A 19,967-nucleotide genomic window follows, 5' to 3' on the forward strand; every position below is an offset into this window, starting at 1 on the left:
CCAGAAAATATCCCACTTCACGCTGTAGGAGCAAAAGATGCTTTCAAATGAGCTTCACCATGAAGCTACCTTCCTTCAGTACTTACAGGTCTCTTCCCCCAATCGCCTCCTACATCCATTTTTATTTTTCAGTCTTCACCACACTTCATGTTGAAACAGCAGGGAAAGATTTCAGAAGCAACGTGGGCTGGGAGGATACAGCCTGGAACTGATGGAAAAATAGGCAGAGAACAGCTAAAGAGACCACAGAAATAAGAGGCCAGGCTTGTAGGAGATCTTTCATGTAAACCTGTGCTCCTCCTTTGGGATGCCTGTGGGTACTGGCAATGACTTCTCAAGCTCTCTGTGCTTTGGGAATGGGTTGTCTCTGAGCTTTTCCACATCTCCCTAAGCACATGCTGCAGTTGGCCAAGGCATGGTGGGTCCTTAGAAATGAACCACAGTAGAGGCCAAATAATCCTGGTGGAGGCTCCCCAGCTTGTTCCCCCACTTGCTCTCTCTGGCTGTTAACATCTGTTCATCTTTAAGGCTCCTCTTGCAATTGGACTTTTGCCTAAATAGGGCACAAATTAATTAACTGGTTTCCTTTTCCTGTTGGGTGGGTGGATAATATGGGCAAGGTTTTAATTTCTGCTCAGTCCTGGGTGTTATAAAAGCACGAGTGACAGAAGTCAAAGCTAGATGCTTAGCTCGGAGAACTATACAAAAATGTTTATAAGTAAAAGTAAATAAATGACTAACAGTAGCTGGTGGGACTGGTCTGCCATTGATTGTGGTCATAACTATTTGGGGATCTTAAGGGACTACTAGAAAGTGAGGGAGAGGGTACAGGAAGAGTAGAGAGAAAGTGGTTTGGAGGAATCTGTTCAGCTTTTTTCCTTCCAGACTTCTCTCTTAAACTTTCTAGTATTATTTCTGTACTATCTCAGCTCCATAGGGCACTCTCTGGTAAAAATTATTTACTTAACGAATATTATTAATTATGAGTCAGACCTCTACTCCACTTTCTGTTTGCTAGGGAAAAATGTGTGGTGTTACTTGACCCCTGTCCAAAAGCAACGAGTCAAGCTGTTCCTTTCCTGCAGGTTTCTTGCCATAACTCAAACCCCGAATACATTTGAATATGTTTTTAAAGCTTGCCCCATTAATGTTGCTGTCTGTATGCTTGGTTGGGATGAGGAAAGAGAATACAAGGCCTCTTTGCTCCAGTTGGCTCAGTGGGATTCCCCATCATGCTCTCCTCCTAATTTGCATTGGATTGAAATTTGACACACACAGCTGGATATGAATTTCTATAATGTCTTGCAGAGAGTGAAGGATGGGAGGGGGACACAGCTAACGAGAGAGAGTGCTACAAGCATCAGAGGCTGGGATGCTGCAATATCATTAGCCCTTTTTCTGTCACATTGGATCATTCTTCTGAAAAACTGAACAAAAAAGCTGCTGACCTGATAAAGTTTGCATGCAGCTTTACTTAAAACAGGGTAAAAACCTCCACTAAAGACTATCCTAAAATAACATTCTGGGTATGAGCAAAATCCAGGCAAACTGGAATTTCATCCAAGTACAAGTTAGCTGTCCTTGTTTCTGTATTGGGGCGTATGGTTTCAGCATATCTTACTTTATTGCAGCAAACAGCTGGAAGCTTGCAGTTTGCAAACTCTCACCTCTAAACACAACAGCTGTTCCAGAAGTTAGCCATCAATTGGTGGATGTCATTGTATTGTATTGCATTGCTTGCTGTGATGATCTTTTTCTAGCTCTGGCCTAGTAGAATTAGTGTGTGCTATACTGGACTTACCTATTTATAAGCAGGCCGCTCAACCACAGCAGCTGCAGTAGTTCAACTAGCCACTGAAGACGTAGGGACTTCTGGAGTCCCAGTATGCACGAGTGCTTTGTGTGCCAAAGTTATTCTGTTAGAACAAGCCTCCTTGGGACCTGCTGAGCAATGCTGGGCGGTAAGCAGCATGCTTTTTGAAAAATGCAGTTTTGGCTGACTCAGCCTTTTCAGTTGAATTTGCTGAGATATTTAACTGAATCTCTTAGCTAGATTCACAGAAACTAAAGTAGTGTCATCCAGCCTGTGGGAGACTGGGATTTAACACTCACCATCCTTGCCTGTTGCTGCGGCTGGAACCCTTCTATCCCATCTTACAAAAGAGTGTCCTTAGTATTTAGCTTATAGGCCTTTCTGAAGTGGAACACTCTCATCTATTTATAAATATTTTATACAAAAGTGAAAACTTAGATATTGATTGGACCAGAAGGAAGGTGAGCAAGTAACTAGGTTAGCAGTTGGAGCACTCAGCTGGGAAATAAAGACTCCTGTCCTCTCAGTTAAACACAGGATTGAAACCAGGTCTACAGCTTGGGTGAGCCCCTTAACCTCTGGGTTTTGGGGCTGCGGGGAGGGAGGTGAGCAAAGGGAGTGGGGGGCACCTTCTCCTTCCCATGTCCATTTTGCTAATGGTGTAGATGTAGCCCTCAGTTTCCATTGCTGAAAATGCCCAAGATATATATAAAGCTTTTAATTTCTGTGAAAAGAAATTGGGGATGTTTTTCATATTGGTGAGAGAGCCAAAGATGTTTTCACTTCTAATCAGTTGGAACTAGTCTTTCATTTTTGGTTCACTGCCCAATTCAAACAAACAAAAAGTGATTGGCCAAGACCTCGTACTAGCCTGTTTCCAGAATGAGATGCCCAAGCAGCCACTTTGCAGTGGGAGTGCACGCAGTCGCTGCCTCACTTCATCTGTTTGCTGTTCTTGGATTATCTCCACTACATTTTTAACTCCAGTTAATTGTTCCAGGATACACCACAAGCATTCTGTGAAGCCTGTAGATCTGTACAGATAAACGTGTTGGCTAACCCAACTTCAGTTTGAGTGCAGACAGTCCCTTTGAGAGAGCTCAGAAAAAAAGCTCAAAGCCACAGGGTGAGTGGAAAGGAGAGTGATTCACTTAGCTCATCATTTCCCAGCTTTAGGAGGTTTCAGCCACACCATTCATAGTATTTTAAATATATATTTAGCTTTCTTAAGAAATATGCAGCTTTTGGAATTAAATTAAGAATCAGTGCAGTTGGTCACCAGTAAATGGAAAAACTTAGCAGTTTAGTGGTTAGCATTGCCTTATTGATGTGTCTGTGGCTAAACGAGGCAATTCAGTGTGAATCAAACTTAGCCTTTGCTTACTGGATCTGGAGTGCCAGACATCTAATTGAAATCAGGGTCTGTCCTTGGTGAGTGTTAAAAAAAAGCTACTCTAGCCTTAGTCTTGTACATTTGCTAGCGGTCTCAAAACGTTCTGGAGTAGATGAGACTTTTATAAAGGAAATAATCATTAGTAAACCACAGTCTGCCTCTCTTTCAAAATGTTTGATACTGAACCACAGCCTTGCATTAAGGATTACTTTTTTTCCCTTTCCCCTGCATAGTGGTCATAACTATTTGATCATAACTATTTGGAACTACTAGAAAGGGAGGGAGAGGGTACAGAAAGAGGAGAGAGAAAGTGGTTTGGAGGAAGATGTTTGGCTTTTTTTCCTTGCAGGCTGCTCTCTCAAACTTTCTAGTATTATTTCTGTACTATCTCAGCTCCATAGGGCATTCTCTGGGAACAGCTTAAATTATTTACTTAATGAATATTATTAATTATGAGCCAGACCTCTGCCTCCACTGAAATGTTCTAGCAATGTATAAAGTATGTTAAGCTGCAGTTTCCACTGAGCACAATGAACCAGAAATTGTAGATCTAACTGGTGCCTATTTCCTGTTGGCATGGGAATGATTCAGTGTTGAGGAATGAACCACAAAGGATGTTATGCAGTCTTTAACACTAGGAAGTACAGGATGAAGGCAGATCTTTCCAAAACAGATAAACAGAAATAAATGGGCTTGAGTAATTTGTCTTCTGAACAGCATGAGAAGTGTCAGTCTCCAGTAATCAAGTCTGACGTGATTTTGACATCCATGTTCCTTCCCTCATCCTGCGTTAAGAAACCGAGTTGCAGAAGTTTCTCCTAGTGACTGAATGTTCTTCCCTGCTGCTGTTCCTGTTTCTCTTATTGCTGTTTGGTGTGTGCTTTGTGTATACTTTTTTAGCCAAGGGGCGTAAGCAAAGCCATGGCCTTGTCTTTCACTATTACCTCATCCAGCAACAGCGCAAACCAACTGTTGGAAGGCTGTCTTGTTTGAACATGTGTATGGTGGGAACCGGACCAGACTGCCCTTGTGGTTTGCATTTTCCTATTTCATGTTACCAGCATTTTCCTGTGGATTTCATTAAGCTGGTTTGGCATGAAATGAAAAGAGACAGTCTCCCAACTTATGCAGTCCTGGCCTGAAAAAAGTTAAATCCTGGCTTAAAGAACAAATAGACATTTATCTTACCCAGACATTATACGATAAGCAAATTCAGTTACCATGTATACGTGGGACCTTCTGACTGAGGATCTCCTAACGCCTCATAACGACCAATAGCCTCAGTTTCTTGGTCATTGTGGTATAAACCTGACTTTTGTATATGGAGGTAGTGTAACCATTCTGTACGCTGAAGAATGATTCCCCAAAGTTTTGCAGCCAGTGGTCTGCAAGATTGTTGCAGACATAATCAGAAGTTTGGTTTCCTGACTTTCAGTCCTGTACCCTAGCCACTACATTGTCTCTTATTTATAGAATACACAGCATTGACAAGTCTTGATGCATAAATCTGAGTGGGATAACCATGTGCAGTGTTTACAGAGGTGATCCATGATGGAAGAGCAAACATAGAAGACAATAAACTGTATTTTGAGTCTAAGAAACAACAGTGCATCACAGGTTTCATTTGAAGAATTCCAATTGTTCAGTGGCCTGAAACAAAACAGCTCCTTTTCTTTATTTTAAATTGAATCAGCTGACCATCCATAGTTTTGTACCCCTTTTCTCCTGTCTTCTGTATTCAGCTTCATAGGTACTCTCCATAGGGCAATACTTCAGTTTTCTTAGCAGGCATGTTGATCACATGCTCAGAGTTTCGCTAGGGTCTGTGCTATATGCCAAATCCACAGCTAAACAGCTTAAAAGAAATTTTTTTTCTTTGTTCTAATGTTGTGGTCAGGTTCTCAGGTTAAAGCTATTAGGCTTTGGAGCTACAAGGCTCCATCCCTTCTAATACTACTGAAAGTGCATGTCAATGAGTTTAATAAGATAAACCAAAAATTGTTTTGCCATTGTTAGCTGTGTTCTCTTTCTAAACACCATCTATGTCATCCAGTTCTGGGGAACAAGCCACTGAATCACTGCAGTTTGCTTTCCCTAAGGCTTTTCTCTAGCTGTAGTAGTAGTATCCAGCATCTTTTGCAGTTGCTTGGGAGACACCTTGTGATAGCAAGTCATCTCTTCAAAAGCACACTGGCTGCCTCTCCCTCTGTGATGGGAGGAGACAAGATTGGATACTTCTGGTGTGGAGCGCATACACAGGGAATTGCAGACTTCTCAGCTTGCTTTCGTTCCCCCAGGGATTTGGTAGTTATCCTTCCAGCAGGAAGAACAAGCAAGGGAGCTGCCTTCCATAACCTTGCTCCCTGCTAGAAATGATTGTTGTGGGGCATGCATGGGTAGAAGCAATACATACGCTTCCTGCTGCTTCCCTCAAAGGCTTTGCAGGCTAAGTTAGATGCAAGAGAGTGATATAACATGGGAGGATGGGGGCTCTGAGGACAAGTGCTCGGGTAATAATGAGCTTATCTTTGCATACACATTGCGCTTTCACTTGTTTATGGAGCTAGAATTTGGAACTGGTGACTGGGGCCAGGGTCAAACACGGGTTGGTGCTGGCAGACGGGCTAGATGCAGGAAGTCACAAGATAGGAATCTGATAGTGTGTGAGGCCACCTTGCTCAGGCAGGCCTGGGGGGATGTTCCAGTCTTAGCAGGAAATAGAATTGAAGTTTTAAGCAGTGTCCACAAGAGAAGGCTCCAGGTCTCAGTCAAGAATGAGACCTGAAGCTGCTGTGCAAACGGTCACGGAGGAAAGTGCTGGAGAGAAGTCTGTGTACAAAAAGATCAGAGAAGTAGGAGAGAGACAGAGGCAGAAAGAAATTCAAAACCATGTCTGTCTTGCAAATCAAGTGCAGGGGGGGGGGGGGCCACTTGGCTTCAGAAGCCCTTCCAAAGCTCCACTGGCATTAAAACGGCACTTCCAGGGATAGAAAATACCTCTCCAGATATTTCCCATGTGAAGGACGCCAGTAGGATTTGGAGGCAGTGCCCTGTTGAAAGCCCTGTATTCTCTGCTCGCTTTTGCCAAGATGTTTTGGCTAGGAGATGACTGGTAAAGCTGCTGAAGGCTGTTTATCTGCAGCTCTCTGCGGCTTTCCTAAGAGTAGAAAGGGGGAAGAAGAGGAAGAAACTTGACCAGCTATCATCCCTAAGATGAAACGCAAAGTGGTCGTTGTGGAAGACTCCCCCCTGAGAGGGAAAGAGGGAGTGATCTGTCACCCTGACCCCTTAGCCCAGGAAATTTGCCTCCCGGGAGCCCTGAGAGGATCCCAAAACTTATCCAGCCCTCCAACCACTACCCTATGCTCCTTATCCATGCGGGCACAAATTATGTGGCTCAGAGCAATCCCAGCCTGGTCATGAGTGGCTGCAGGGCTTGGGGGCGCAGGTGGTTTTTCCTCAGTCCTCCCAGTTACGGGTCACGAACAGAGGAGAGAGAGACGAATTGAGGTAGTAAACAGAAGACTGTGGCACTGATGCCAACATGAAGGCTTCAGCTTCTACAACCACAGTCTGCTCTTTGGAGAGAGAGGCAGTGGTCTGTTGGGAAGAGACGACCTCCACCTCACTCCACAGGGGAAGAAGCTCTCCTCAGCCAGAATGGCTGACCTGCTCTACTGGGCTTTGAATTAAGCTCGCCAGGGGATGGGCAGACAACCACCAGGGCAAGCTCACCAAGCATCAACTGCAAACCAGCAGGTTAGGATGCTCAAGGGAACCCACTACTACCCCAGCCCAGGAACAGAGCTTCTCCATGAGTACAAGGAAGCCTAGGGCCCCCAATGGCACGCTTACCTGCCTGTAGACTAATGCTAGGAGTTTGAGGAATAAACAGGAAGAACTGGTCCTTCTGCTAAACAAAAATGACTATCGTCTCATAGGGATTACGGAGACCTGGTGGGACGACTCCTGTGAATTGACTACTGGTATAAATGGCTATACCCTGTACAGGAGAGATTGTGCTGAAAAAAGGGGCAGGGGTGTAGCTCTCTATGTGAAGGAGAGCTACATGTCCCTACAAGCTGAGATTGGCACCCAAGGAGGACGACTGGAGATCCTTTGGGTTAGAATACAAGGGGAACATAGTGAAAGGGATATAATGGTAGGAGTCTACTACAGACCTCCAAACCAGGAACAAGTGCTTGACCAAGAATTCACCAGGGAACTGGCCAGGCTACGCACTCTCAGTGCATGTTCATCATGAGAGACTTCAGCTACCCGGACATCTCATGGGATGAGCACTTGGCCAAATCTGATCAGTCACAAAGCTTCCTTACATGTGGGGATGAGCTCTACTTGTCTCAAGAAGTTTATGGACCAACAAGAGGCAACACGCTGCTGGACCTGCTACTGGCCAAAGGCGATGATCTAATCAGCAACCTAAGAATCGAAGGGAAACTGGGTGACAGTGACCACGAGTTGATCACTTTCACCATCCATTGCAAAGCTGGCAAGTCAGCCAGCAATGCAGTAATCCTTGACTTTGGGAAAGCTGACTTTCATAAGCTCAGGAGGCTTGTTCTGGAGGCCCTGGGAGACCATGATTTCACAGGGAGGGGAGTTCAGGATGAGTGGTTGCTCCTTAAGTAAATGATCCTAGAAGCACAAGGGGAGTCCATCCCAACCCGTAGGAAAGGTGGTAAAAGGGCTCAACAACCCCCTTTGCTCAACAGGGAACTCATGGATCTCCTACATCTAAAAAGAGAGGCGTATAAAGGATGGAGGACAGGAAACACAACTAAGGAGGAATATACTGCACTGATCTGCACCTGCAGGAAGTGAACTAGAAAAGCCAAGGCTGCAACTGAACTCCATCTGGCTACATGAATCAAAGACAGATACGTGGAGAGTTGAAAGAAAAACAAGGGCAACATTGGACCCCTGCTAAACCAGCTGGGGCAGCTAACTACCAACAGCCAGGAAAATGTCAATCTGCTTAATGATTACTTTGAATTGGTTTTTCACCAGCCCAAAGGGACCATCCTGCCTAACGTGATGCAGAAATGACCAGGGTGAGGATGAATATATGCCCATCATTGGCATGGATCTTGTGAGGGAGCATCTTGAGGGACCGGATCCCCATAAATCAGCTGGTCCAGATAGGTTGCACCCAAGAATGCTAAAGAAACTGGCAGACATCATAGTGCAGCCATTGGCAAGGACATTCAAGAACTTGTGGTGCTCAGGCTAAATACCTGAAGATTGGAAGAGGGCCAGTGTGGTGCCTATCTTCAAGATAGGGAGGAAAGACGACTTGGGAAACTACAGGCCAATCAGTTTGACCTTGATCCCTGGGAAGATTTTGGAAAACGTTATCAAATAAACTATTCTTGACAGGCTGAAAAAGGCAGCATTCTGAGGCATAACCAGCACGGGTTTGTTGCAGGTAGGTCTTGCCTGACCAATCTCATTTCCTATGACCAGGTGATGTATCACCTGGACAGAAGAGAAGAGGTTGATGTCATATATTTGGACTTTAAAAAAGCCTTTGACCTGGTGTCCCATGATGTCCTCATAGAAAAATTGGGCAACCGTGGTCTTGACTACTCCACAGTCCAGTGGCTGGGGAACTAGCTCTGAGGTTGGACCCAGAGCGTGGTAGTTGATGCGACCGAATTGACATGGCACTCGGTGACTAGTGGCATCCCCCAAGGCTCCGTTCTCAGATCTGTACTCTTTAATGTCTTCATAAACTATCTGGACACTGGTGTCAAAAGTGGACTGAACAAGTTTGCTGATGACACCAGACTTTGGGGAAGAGTGTCCACACTTGAGGATAAGCTGGTGATCCAGGCTGACCTCGATATGCTTGCAAGGTGGCGGATGAAAACCTGATGGCATTCAATACAGAGAACTGCAAGGTGCTTCACCTCGAGAATAAAAACCCGCATTGCACTTACAGGTTTTGGCTCCCTTATATGATGCAGGGAGAAGGGCTGGAGGCGGAGGGGGAGGGGAGGGAGATGGAGCCCTGAACAAGGAAGTTATTTACTTTCCCTGATGGAGAAGAGCAAAATCAGACTCTCAGGCTTGTTGGGGTCAGTGGGTTTCAGGCTCCTAGCAGAGCATCCCTGCATGCATCTAGTCAAGGCAGCAGCCCGTCACTCCAATGTCAGGGGATCCCATCTGTATCTACCAGTAAAGCCAGGCTTTCAGCCCCAAGGCCTGGTACGGGGACTTTTTCACTGCACCAGTTCCCAAAGGTTGTCACTTTCCCTTTTGCCTTCTTCATCATGCTACATCAAAAATGGCTATTGCTCTCTTTCCATGAGTGTCACTGCAGTTCAAAATACTTCTCCCTGCTACGGTTCCAGCAGGTGTTGCCTGTATGGCTCCTAGAGATGCCAGTAGTTTTCAAACCCTGAAAAACTTCTTGTAAGGGCTGTATTGTCAAAAGTCCTCAGTTCCCTTTTCATTCCATCCAGGAAGAGCACACACCAACTGCTGAAACTTCCTTAGCCTGACGAAGGGTTTTTGAACCCGAAAGCTTGCTTAATAACCATTCTCCAACTATTTGGGTTGGTCTAATAAAAGATATCAAATTCACCCAAGGAACCTGGTCTGCCAGCTCTCATTTAGACACTTGTGGACTTTTCTGTACTGGAAAGTTCCATTGGGTGATGTGCAGGAATGGGGTTGAACACCTATTACTGCTATCACAGGTGTTCCAGTTATGGTTACATTGGTAACAGCTACCTGGCCTCAATGCCATGATTCTGCTGAGGCTATTGCTACACTGTTGCTGTTTGGGCAGATAGCCCAGGGTTCATAGCACTTTGTTTAGAATACAGTGGGCCTGGGCACTTTTCTTGTGGGTCTAAGGTAGTTTGGAAACCAAAGGAATTGCAGGAGGAGAGTTCGGATGCAGTTTCCATGCTGAACCTTGCATCTCACCTGGTGACAGCTCCACCTCCAGTCTGTTCTGCCTGCATGCATGAGGCTTTAGAGAATCTGTGGCTTGTTTATCTCTTGGCAAGGCAACAAAGGCAGCCCCTAGCACACTTAAAAGCCTGCAGCACGATGTCTCCTGTATCCTCCAGTTGAGTCTCAGCTGTATAGGGGTATTTCTCTCTGAATATGCCTTAATTGATCATTGCAGCGAGTTTGTACTCCAGACCTCTTAAGAAATTCAACTCTATCTGCTAAAATGACATGAGCAGCACTTTCTTTTTCTTTCACTCTCCCTTCCAACTGTGCGCCAAGATGAATATACCAGTTCCCATTCTGGGTTAGTTAGCATAACATCTGCTTCTGGGATTTATGAATTATGTACACCAGGAGTGTCAAATGCATCTGGTCCCATGGGCTGGATGAGTAGCATGGATCAGGCCCATGTCCCCCCCGTGTCCCACCCATATGCATGATCCAGCGCACATGCCCCCTGCCTAGGCCAGTCCAGTCCAGGACGCTGATCTTAGTGATTGCTGCAGGTGACAGTCTGGGACCAGCCTCAGCAAGTGCCATGGGTGGCTCACATCTCAGGCACTGTGCACAGGGCCAGCCCAGCTCAGGATATGGGTCAATGGGGAAGTACCAGGGGCCAGGTTATGGGTCTCTGCAGGCCATATGTTTGACAGCCCCGATGTATACTGTGTAATACATGGGCTGCTGGTCCATTGCTCTTACAGTAGCACCCAAATATCTAATGATTAACAGCCCCGTAAGGAGCTGTTCAACTCCACCCTGAGTCACTTTAGTAATGTGCACAAAGTGAGCTGAAGGCAGGAAGTGAAGTCTGATATCCATTGACCACACTTTAGTTATCTTCATTTCCTCCATTTTATTGTGTTTTATAATGCCAATTGGAGGATGCTTCTGTAAAGCCATGGTGTGAAGAGGACCTGCCAACCTGGAGTGGCCAGTACCAGGCTCTTCCTGTATTGGGTAGTATTTTGGTGCAGTTTCTTGGCAACCTGCTGTTGCAACCTGTGGCAACCTTGGCAACCTGTCAACAATCGGTGTCTTAATTATTGGGGCTCCCAGGAATTTTTGCAGAACCATTAAGGTGGCCCCCCCCCCACTTGTACTACATGTTGTACAAACACATTGCATCGTTGAACAGGAAAAGCTTAAACGTAGTGACCTGTAGTTAGACAAGCATGTAGCACAAAGAACAGAGAGGGAACTCATGGAAATAGCTGGATACTACAGCTGTTCTGGAGATCTGGCTGCCTAATCCAGGAGTTTATGTGGGAGCTGGGCTTTTTTAAAAATTTGGCCATTGATGTGTATTTACACATCAGGAAGATGCTATAATAACCTCTTTCTTCTCACTGAGAAACCTCCTGATGAAATAGGTTGTTGCCTATGAAAGCTTGTGCCTCTCTGAACCAGTTAGTCTCTAAGGTGCCACCCTGCTTTGCCTTCACCCTGACTGCTTACTAACATGGCTAGCTACCTTTCTTCTCATTGGTATTTGGTCAACCTGACTGATACTCTTTTGCTCTTCTCTAAGGTTTTTATACCTTTTGAAGTTTCAGAGCGCTCAAAAACAATTTAAACATCCTATTGGGCATTGTTAGCATTTTAAAGAGGAGATAGAGGCACAGCTGAGGCAAGTTAATGGTCCAAGATTGTATAGTGAACCAGTGGCATTCAGCAAGTAGAACCATCCGTGTGCCCTGTCCCTCTCCTCCGTGCTGATCAAGAGGTCATGCTGCTTCCAGGAAGGAATTTTTTTAAAAGCCTGCCTTCCTGCATCTTTCCCCTTAAGTCCTTTAGGGAGACCTTATAATCTCTTATCTTTTGTAAGGGCTTTTTTTGTTGGTTTATTTGTCAGATTCTCCATGTTTCTTCCCAGCTGGAAATTTGAGAAGCTGAAATTGCTGGACTTTACCTGCCCTGTTAGTGCCTTACTGTAAAGTCTTTTGCTCCTGCTCTGTCCTCCCGTTGTTCCCCCCCTCTCCTTAGACTGAAATTCACCATCCTCAGAACATACTCTGGGATTTCATTATGGCTCTTTAACTTGGTGATTATTTTATTGGTCATATGATTCTTGAAGGCAGGCAAGACTTAAATCTTTTACTCAGTTGCCACCTTGCAAGGTGCTGGGCCAGTGTGCCAGGGTTGGAGGTTTTGATGCCCAAATGCAGAAATTGTCTAACGAATATAAATGGTCTGTCTGACCCTTCTGTGGTTGGATTCCTCCCACCCATACTACTTCACCATGCCAACCCATTCAGAATGAAGCTGAACCATGAAAACCCATTTTTATACAAAGCATAAACATGCAGCATCCAAAACAAATTAGAGTCTGCAACACAAGGTCAGCATGTGCTGCCTGCAATAGGAAATGGAAGTGCCTGAGGTTTTCTTCTTAATCACAATCCTAACCCTCCCTCATACCCCCAATCCTTGCATTTTCTCTGACATTTGAAGGAGGAGGAAATCACTAAATAAGTCAGAAAAATGAACTACTACTGCTTGCTTCCTAGGTGAGTCTGGATGGCAGCAGAGCTGTGGCCAGCTTAGAGTAGATCGGTGCCGTACTTGCAACATTGCCTCTTTTCTCCCACATTCAAACTCAGATGGGTAGGTGTAGGGGAGAGCTCTCTGCTGTCTGTAGTTCTTTGCCAGATGCTGTCTTCAGGAAGGCAGTGAGTAGTAAATGTGCCTACAGATTTAGCTGGGTTGGAGCTTTAATAAATACATTTGGCATTGGGATAGAAATGGTTAAGGACTTCCTGGACTTCCAGAGTTGTTTTGGCTTTGAAACCAGTAATTGAAATGGGAGTTCTGGACTCTAAGTAGAGGTATATTAATGGGTCTGTTTAATGGAACAGCCCCCTTTGCCCCTCCTCCCACACAAGCACCAGGGAACATAAAATGTTTACGGAAAGTCAGAGTAATGTTTTGACTCCAGGGATGCAGGCAGTTTTGGTGTCAGATCCGTTCAGAGTCGATCTTCATCCAAACAGCAGCTGTTCTACATTCAAGCGAAGCGTATGCAGTGCTCTTGGGTTCTCTTGCTGCCTTCTTGTGTATTTAGAGCAGTTTCTTGGTAAGATGGAATAACCACTGACATCTCAGTTGCAATTTACGCTTTTGATGTAAGGTATTAGATCAGTGGGTCCAGAGACTGAGCCTGTATCTGTGTGGCAGGAGTGACCTCAAAAAATTGGAGGATTGGGCCAAAAAGAATCTCATGAGGTTCAACAGTGACAAGTTCAAAGTCCTGTCATGCACCACTACAGGCTGGGGGCTGTAGTGGAACAGTTCCATGCACTGGTGCAGGCTGGGGGGCGACTGGCTGGGCAGCAGCTCTTTAGAAAAGGGGGTTACAGTGACAGTAAGCTGAATGTGAGCCAGCAGCATGCCCTTGTTGCCAGGAAGGCTAATGGCATACTGAGCTGCATTGGTAGGTGTGTTGCCAGTAGGTCAAGGGAAGTGATTATTCCCCTCTATTCAGCACTGGTGAGGCCACATCTGCAGTGCTGTGTTCAGTTTTGAGCTCCCCACTGCAGAAAGAATGTGGACATATTGGAGAGAGTCTAGCAAAGGGTGACAAAAATGGTGAGAGGGTGGAGGGGACACAGTTTATGAGAAAAGACTGGAGGGAACTGGGCTTATTTAGTCTAGAAAAGAGGAGACTGAGAGGGTATTTAATAGCAGCCTTCAACTACCTGAAGCGGGATGCAAAGAGGATGGAGCTGGACTGTTCTCAGTGGTGGCAGATGACAGAACAAGGAGCAACGGTCTCAAGTTGCAGCAAGGGAAGTTTAGGTTAGATTCAGGTCTCTAGCCCACTGAGGCCTTGGGCTCTCTGAAGCTGCCATGGAGGTGCCAAGTGTACTGTTGTGGTCACCCCTGAATTTGGAGCAGCAGTGAGACCATCCACCGAAGAGGCAGAGACCACTGGACAGACATATCGGTGCACAGTTCCAAATTAGGGCCCAGTTGTACCAGAGGAGCAGCTCTATAATCCCTTGAAATGAAATCTTGAATTCTGCATCTTCTCACAGGAATGCCTGAGCATTACTCCAGGTCCTCGTTTAAGTTAAGCCCTGCTAAAACCCATTCTGGCTTAGTTTTCTAAATGGTTCCTGAACTTGAAGGTGAAAGAAGCCCATTGCAAGTCACTCAAATTTTCCTACACACCTTCCCCAGCCATCTATTGATTAGCTCATGAAGGAGGTTGGGGCATTTCTCAGTGAATATAAGATTGCTTTAGAATGACAGAAGTAGTAACAAATGCATCCAACTCCCAGGACCACCGCTTAGGTTTTCTTTCTCTAATTTAAAGTCTGTTCACTGATTTCTGGTTTACTTTTTTTTTAAGCCAGTTGTAAGCTCATGTCTGGGGTGAATATGAAATCCAGATTCCACTGCTGGGTCATAGGGAGGTCTGTTGAACACTAAGCAGAGAGCAAAGGGGCACTTATTAACCGAAGGAGAGGGCCTGCAGAACTGCTGGTACAGTCAGTCTTAAAGTGACTATTTAGGAGCCACTGACCTAGCAAAAATATCGGCTGGTTCTGCAGTATGGCAGCCCATGTCAGAACTGTTGAGAACATCCCTCTCTTCAGGAGTGTAGCCTGGCTATGCTTAGATTAGGAGGGTCAACATAAGAGGTAAACCTTGTCCTGCGGTCTCTGCTTTCCCCCTTCAGTCTGGAAAACTCAGGAATTTCTGGCATTTGAGCCGCTACCTTTCTCTTGTCCCTGTTGGAGGAAGGCTGGGGTAATAGGCGGGAATGATGTGTGGGGAATATGCACCATCAACTTGTCCTGCTGTTGTGCTCATAGATTCATAGATTGTAAGGCCAGAAGGGACCTCGGAAGATCATCGGTTCCAGTTACCTGCACCAAACAGGAAAGATAACTGGGGGTCAGGTGACCCCAGCAAGGTGACCATCCAGTCTCCTCTCGAAGATTTCCAGGGTAGGTGATTGCACCACCTCTGGAGGGAGCTTATTCCACAGTCTGGACACCCTGACTGTGAAGAAGTTTTTCCCAATGTTGAGCCTGAATCAATCTTCCAAGAGTTTGTGGCCGTTACTCCTGCTTTTCCCTTCAGGTGCCCTGGTGAACAGTTGCTTACCGAGCTCTTGATGTACTCCCCTAGTGTAGTGGTAAGCTGCTACCAGGTCCCCTCTCAGCCTTCTTTTCTTCAGCCTGAAGAGTCCCAGATCCCTCAGCCTTTCTTTGTATGGCTTGCCTTTTAAGACTGATCATACAAGTGGTCTTCTTTGGACTCTCTCAAGCTTGTTAAAGCGTGGTGCCCAGAACTGGATGCACTACTCCAGCTGCGGTCTCACTAGTGCTGAGTAGAGAATTAGTGAGCCATGCTAATTAAAAGAGCCCAGTTGTCACGTGTACCAGCGTCCCCATGCTGAAAAAGTGGGAGCAGGGTGCTTTGAACTAAAGCTCACTCAACGTTCAACGAGCTTTCGTTCAAAGCGCCCCGCTGCCATTTTTCTGTGCAGGACTGCTCATGCACGGGACACGAGAGTCGTCTGGAGCGTGTTAATTTCCTCATTCCAGCCTCAGAGTAGGCTCCCTGCATGTGTATAGGAGCCCTAAGTGGTGGCTTCATGGCTGATGGGACCAGCGTTGGGAGCTGAAAGGGCCCCCCCGAAGCCAGTGGAATGCAGGGGCTCCCCCCAGCTCTGCAGTCCCAGCAGGACCTTTGCTCTTTCTGTGGACGCCTCGACTCCCAGACTAGGCTGAGCATTAACCTGGTCTGAACAGTGCCGAGTGAGAGACTTATGCAATAGCCCTGTGCACAGCTGGATGGAGTTGGGGATGGCAACAAAGGGCTGAGTGGAAACGGGAGCTTGGCTTCAGGTTTGGACTCGGGAGGCAGCAGAGCAGCCACCAAGGTGGGGAGCAGTGGGGGCCCTGGGCCATAGGGAGGGAGAGAGCAGGCCCGGCATGGCTACACGGGGCACATCAGGTGGAAAGTGCTGGGCGGGAGCTGCACAATGGGGGCCATGCTGGAGACTCCGTGCAGTCTGGGCGACTGGGAGCAGCAGTTCTGCAAATACAGCCAGTTGCTGCTGGGGTCCTGTCCTGAGGTGCCTGACACAGGGTCCTGCCCTGCAGACTGTCGGACACCAATGCTCCCTCCAGGTGCTGGGACAGGCCGGCAGGAGCAGCCACCTTGGTGCTGGAGCTCAAAAGCTAGCAACTGCCTCCGCCCTCTTGGCAGACATATCTAGCACTGTCAGGCATCCTGACCTGGGCTGCCCTTTGCTCCTGGGCTGGGTGGGACCGAGGGACTCTCCACAGGCCGGACAAAATGCCTTCATAAGCCATGTTTTGCCCACCCCTGCTGTAACCACATTCTGCTACTGTAACCTCTCTCCACCCCATCTCCTCCACAATTGGTCTTTTCACCTCCAGGGTTTCCTGTGTGTGTTTTTACCAGGAAACACCCAAGCTCAATCTGTCTCAAAGGAAAAATGAGCTTGTACAGCCCATCAGCTGGGTGTGTATCCATGTCTGTTGGGACTTGGCTTTGTTTTCCTTTTGGCACATCTGTTTTTTGTTCAGCACCTTTGTATTTATCCTTCTAATTGGTGACCATTTGAGAGCCCTTCCCTTGGAGGCAGACCAGGCTGCTGCTGTCAGAGCTGCTGGAAAGCAAGTGTGAAAAAAATACTTTCACTGGCGTGTTCCATTCCACCCTTAACTGGAATCATTCCTTCCGATGTTTTATCAGCTGATTACCTTTAGCATCTGCAGCTTCATGAGCCTTTCTTGCTGCAAAGAAGCAATATGAGCTCTAGGGTATGAAGTTTTCCTTTGATTTTTATGCAAATTCACTTACTTCTTTAGAGAGAACTTCTGAAATCTATTAGCATGATGCTGATTAAAAGTGAGAAACAATTTATCAGTGACAGAGGGAGGTAACTTTGATTTAATCTCTGATTATAACACAGAAAACATGTTTATTTCCAGAGATAAAAACCACAGTGATATACCCTGCCACAGAGAAACACCTTCAGAAATATCTGCGCCAAGAAGTGCATCTCATCCGCGAGACTGGGGAGGATTACAAGAACATTACGCTGCCGTTTATCCAGTCCCAGAGCTTCAGCATCCAGGTATGGTTACTCGTCCTTAATACATCTCAGTCTGTTCTAGAGCTGGAGTTTCAAGCGTGCAGCCTGTAGAGCAGTGTACCCTGGCCTGTGTAACTCCTGGAGGGCTTGGGTATTAACTCCTTCTGTTCCCTGAGCCAATACAGCAGCATAGGTAACTGCCTGGGTTAATGCCACCATTGTTCCACCCTGCTACCAAAATCTCAGGTATGGATCCCCACTGAGGACTTGTTTCATCAGCGGTGAGGTAATCAGCAATGTTAACGCCTGCGGTACCCTGAGCCAACACAGCCTCTCAAGCATCTGTGGGTGTTAATGCAGCTGTTGTTTCCCCCTGTGGCCAGAGGTGCGTCCTGGCTGGGCCCATGAGGAGCCCTGCAGTCCCGATACCACGTGTGGGACCAAATGAATTTGACACCCCTGATCTACATTTCACTGTTCCATCAGGACTGAGAGGTAAAAAGAGCCTTTTTTGACAGTGGCCTAGCACCCTAAGCTTTGTGTTGTGTGAAACTGGCTGTTGCATTTAAACAGATTTGGAGCAACTGGCTTTAACAGGGGAAGAAATTTGGTACCCACAAGAGTTTGAAGTGCAGGTTTTCTGCTCATGAGCTCTTCAAACGTTGGAAAATCCTACCAGTCCAAACAAAAAAATAAGTAGGGTGTTCCTGCTCTGGTAGTTGTCTCTGATTTGAAGAGAGAGGTAGATAGCCTTGTTATTCTAAAGTCAGACAGATGGCAAGGTAGGGGTTACACTTGAGATCAGCTAAAAAGACGCAAATCTACCCTGCCTTCTGTCTAATGAAATTTATGTATATACACAGCCCCTCTCTCCCCACCCTTCTCCCAACAACCTCTCTTCTTTCTTGCCATGTTCCTAGCTGTGCTGAAAGGATCATGCAGAGTTGTTTAAAACTGCAGTTGCATTGAAATTAAGTTACTGTTACAGCTGTTCCATCATGTTTGTCCAGCCAACCAGAAAATAAAAGATTGTTGACCAAGAAATCTATATGAAGCTGGGTTTTCAGGAGCTTTAGGTACAGAAGCAGGGCTCTGGCACTCTGCCATCTTCCTCACCTTGTACTGATTATTCCAGGGGAGCTCTCTCATATCAAATGGCCTTCATCAAAATTTTAAATCCAAGTGTTCTCAGCTTCAGTAAACTGACTTTTCTGCCTCTGTGCACTTCCTCCCACTCTTTCTGACTCAGTTGTTTCCTGGTTCTTGTCCTGCATCTCTAATCACTCCCACTTATTGATTTTTGTGTTCTCCATATCACTCATAGTTTTCACAGCCTGTAGGCCCTCTTCGGCCCCTTCCTCCTTTTCCTCTGTACCTTCTTCCTGGGCAGCCTTGTTCACAAGCATCAATTTAGTGATAGTCTGTGCATGATGTGCCAGGGCTATGGGGCCAGGGACCCAGCTCCCCTGTGTGCACGAGGGTAGCGCGGGCAGCAGTACAGGGTTGTGCCCCTCGCTGCTGCCCCCTCCTGCAAGGGAAGTGTGGCCAGGGCAGCGTGGAGCTCTGAGAGGCAGGCAGCTTTCGTACACCTCCCCACTGTGCCCTGCTGCAGCGGGTTCCGCACACTGCTCTGCAGAGGTGGCGGGGAGGGCAGCATGATGGGGAGCATCACCAGCACCTGCTGCCTCCCTGGGGGCCGGGGCCGGGGCCAGGCATGTGTGCTGAGCATGGCACACAAGGCCAGTTTGCTCAGCACACCACTGCCAGCCTGGGCTCTATGCAGCTGCGGCCAGCCAGGAGCCTGGGCTGCTCCTAGCAGGTGGCTGGGAGGCTGCAAGCAGCCCGGGCACCATGGCTGGCAGCAGCTACCCAGAACCTGGGCAGGCTGCAGCCTGGAGGCTGCAAACAGCTGCTGTCTCCTGGCCCTGGGCTCCAGGAAGGCAGCAGGTGCTGGCACTGTGCCCTCTGGGGCCAGGGCTGGGGTGGGGAGGCTGCAGCTGGCCCAGGCTCTGGGGTAGCTGCTGCCAGCCATGGTGCCCTGATCTAGAACCTCACCTCAGGTTATGTGTAATTTCTGATTTTTCCTGCATAAGATGAAGGAATAGCCTTTGTCATCCATGCAGACAGCTAGAAATCCTTGGCGAGACTTTCTCCTTTTGCATCTCAATTATAGAGCATCCTCCTCTCAGGTGCTGACAAAGCCAGTCTCTTGCCCAAGTCCATATCCATCCAAAATGCTGCTGCAGTATCGATTTTTCTTCAGTCATTGCTTTTGCCCTGTTATCCCTTCCTTTGCCTTTATCCACTGGTTTACACCCTTTCTCCATCATATCAGATGCAAACACCTTGCCTTGGCTTCCAAAGCCCTTTCCCAGCCTGTCCCCGTCCATCTATCACTTCTTATGACTCAAGACAGACTCACGTCTTTGCCAGTAATACCAGCCTTCATTGCCTGTTCAGTGAATTTTCAAACAAGGTTTTCATGCCTTCTCCCATGCTGCCCTTCAGACATGGCAAGGGCTCTTTGGAAACATATGAAGGGCCACTTTGTTGTCCTCTTCCAAGTCCCTCGTTAAGTCTTCCTTTCCTGGGATGCCTCCCAAAAATACTTCACTGCTAGTCATGCTGATCAGTTTTGTCTTATTGGTACCCCCATTTGTCTGTATTTACCTGTTGCTTGTCTTCTACTCAGCTTG

The 19,967-nt window shown here is 46.8% G+C and overlaps 1 protein-coding gene across 1 annotated transcript in view; it reads left to right on the plus strand.

The window, feature by feature from the left end:
• DCPS (decapping enzyme, scavenger) overlaps positions 1-19,967 on the plus strand; it is a 76,450-nt gene that overhangs the window by 36,688 nt on the left and 19,795 nt on the right. Inside the window, exon 3 of the mRNA XM_014600896.3 lies at positions 17,168-17,313. Coding sequence (XP_014456382.3) covers positions 17,168-17,313 — 146 coding nt within the window. The remainder of the gene's footprint in view (positions 1-17,167; positions 17,314-19,967) is intronic.

The sequence above is a fragment of the Alligator mississippiensis genome, chromosome 16 (assembly GCF_030867095.1).
Source record: "Alligator mississippiensis isolate rAllMis1 chromosome 16, rAllMis1, whole genome shotgun sequence".
In the NCBI taxonomy this organism is placed as follows: Eukaryota; Metazoa; Chordata; order Crocodylia; family Alligatoridae; genus Alligator; species Alligator mississippiensis.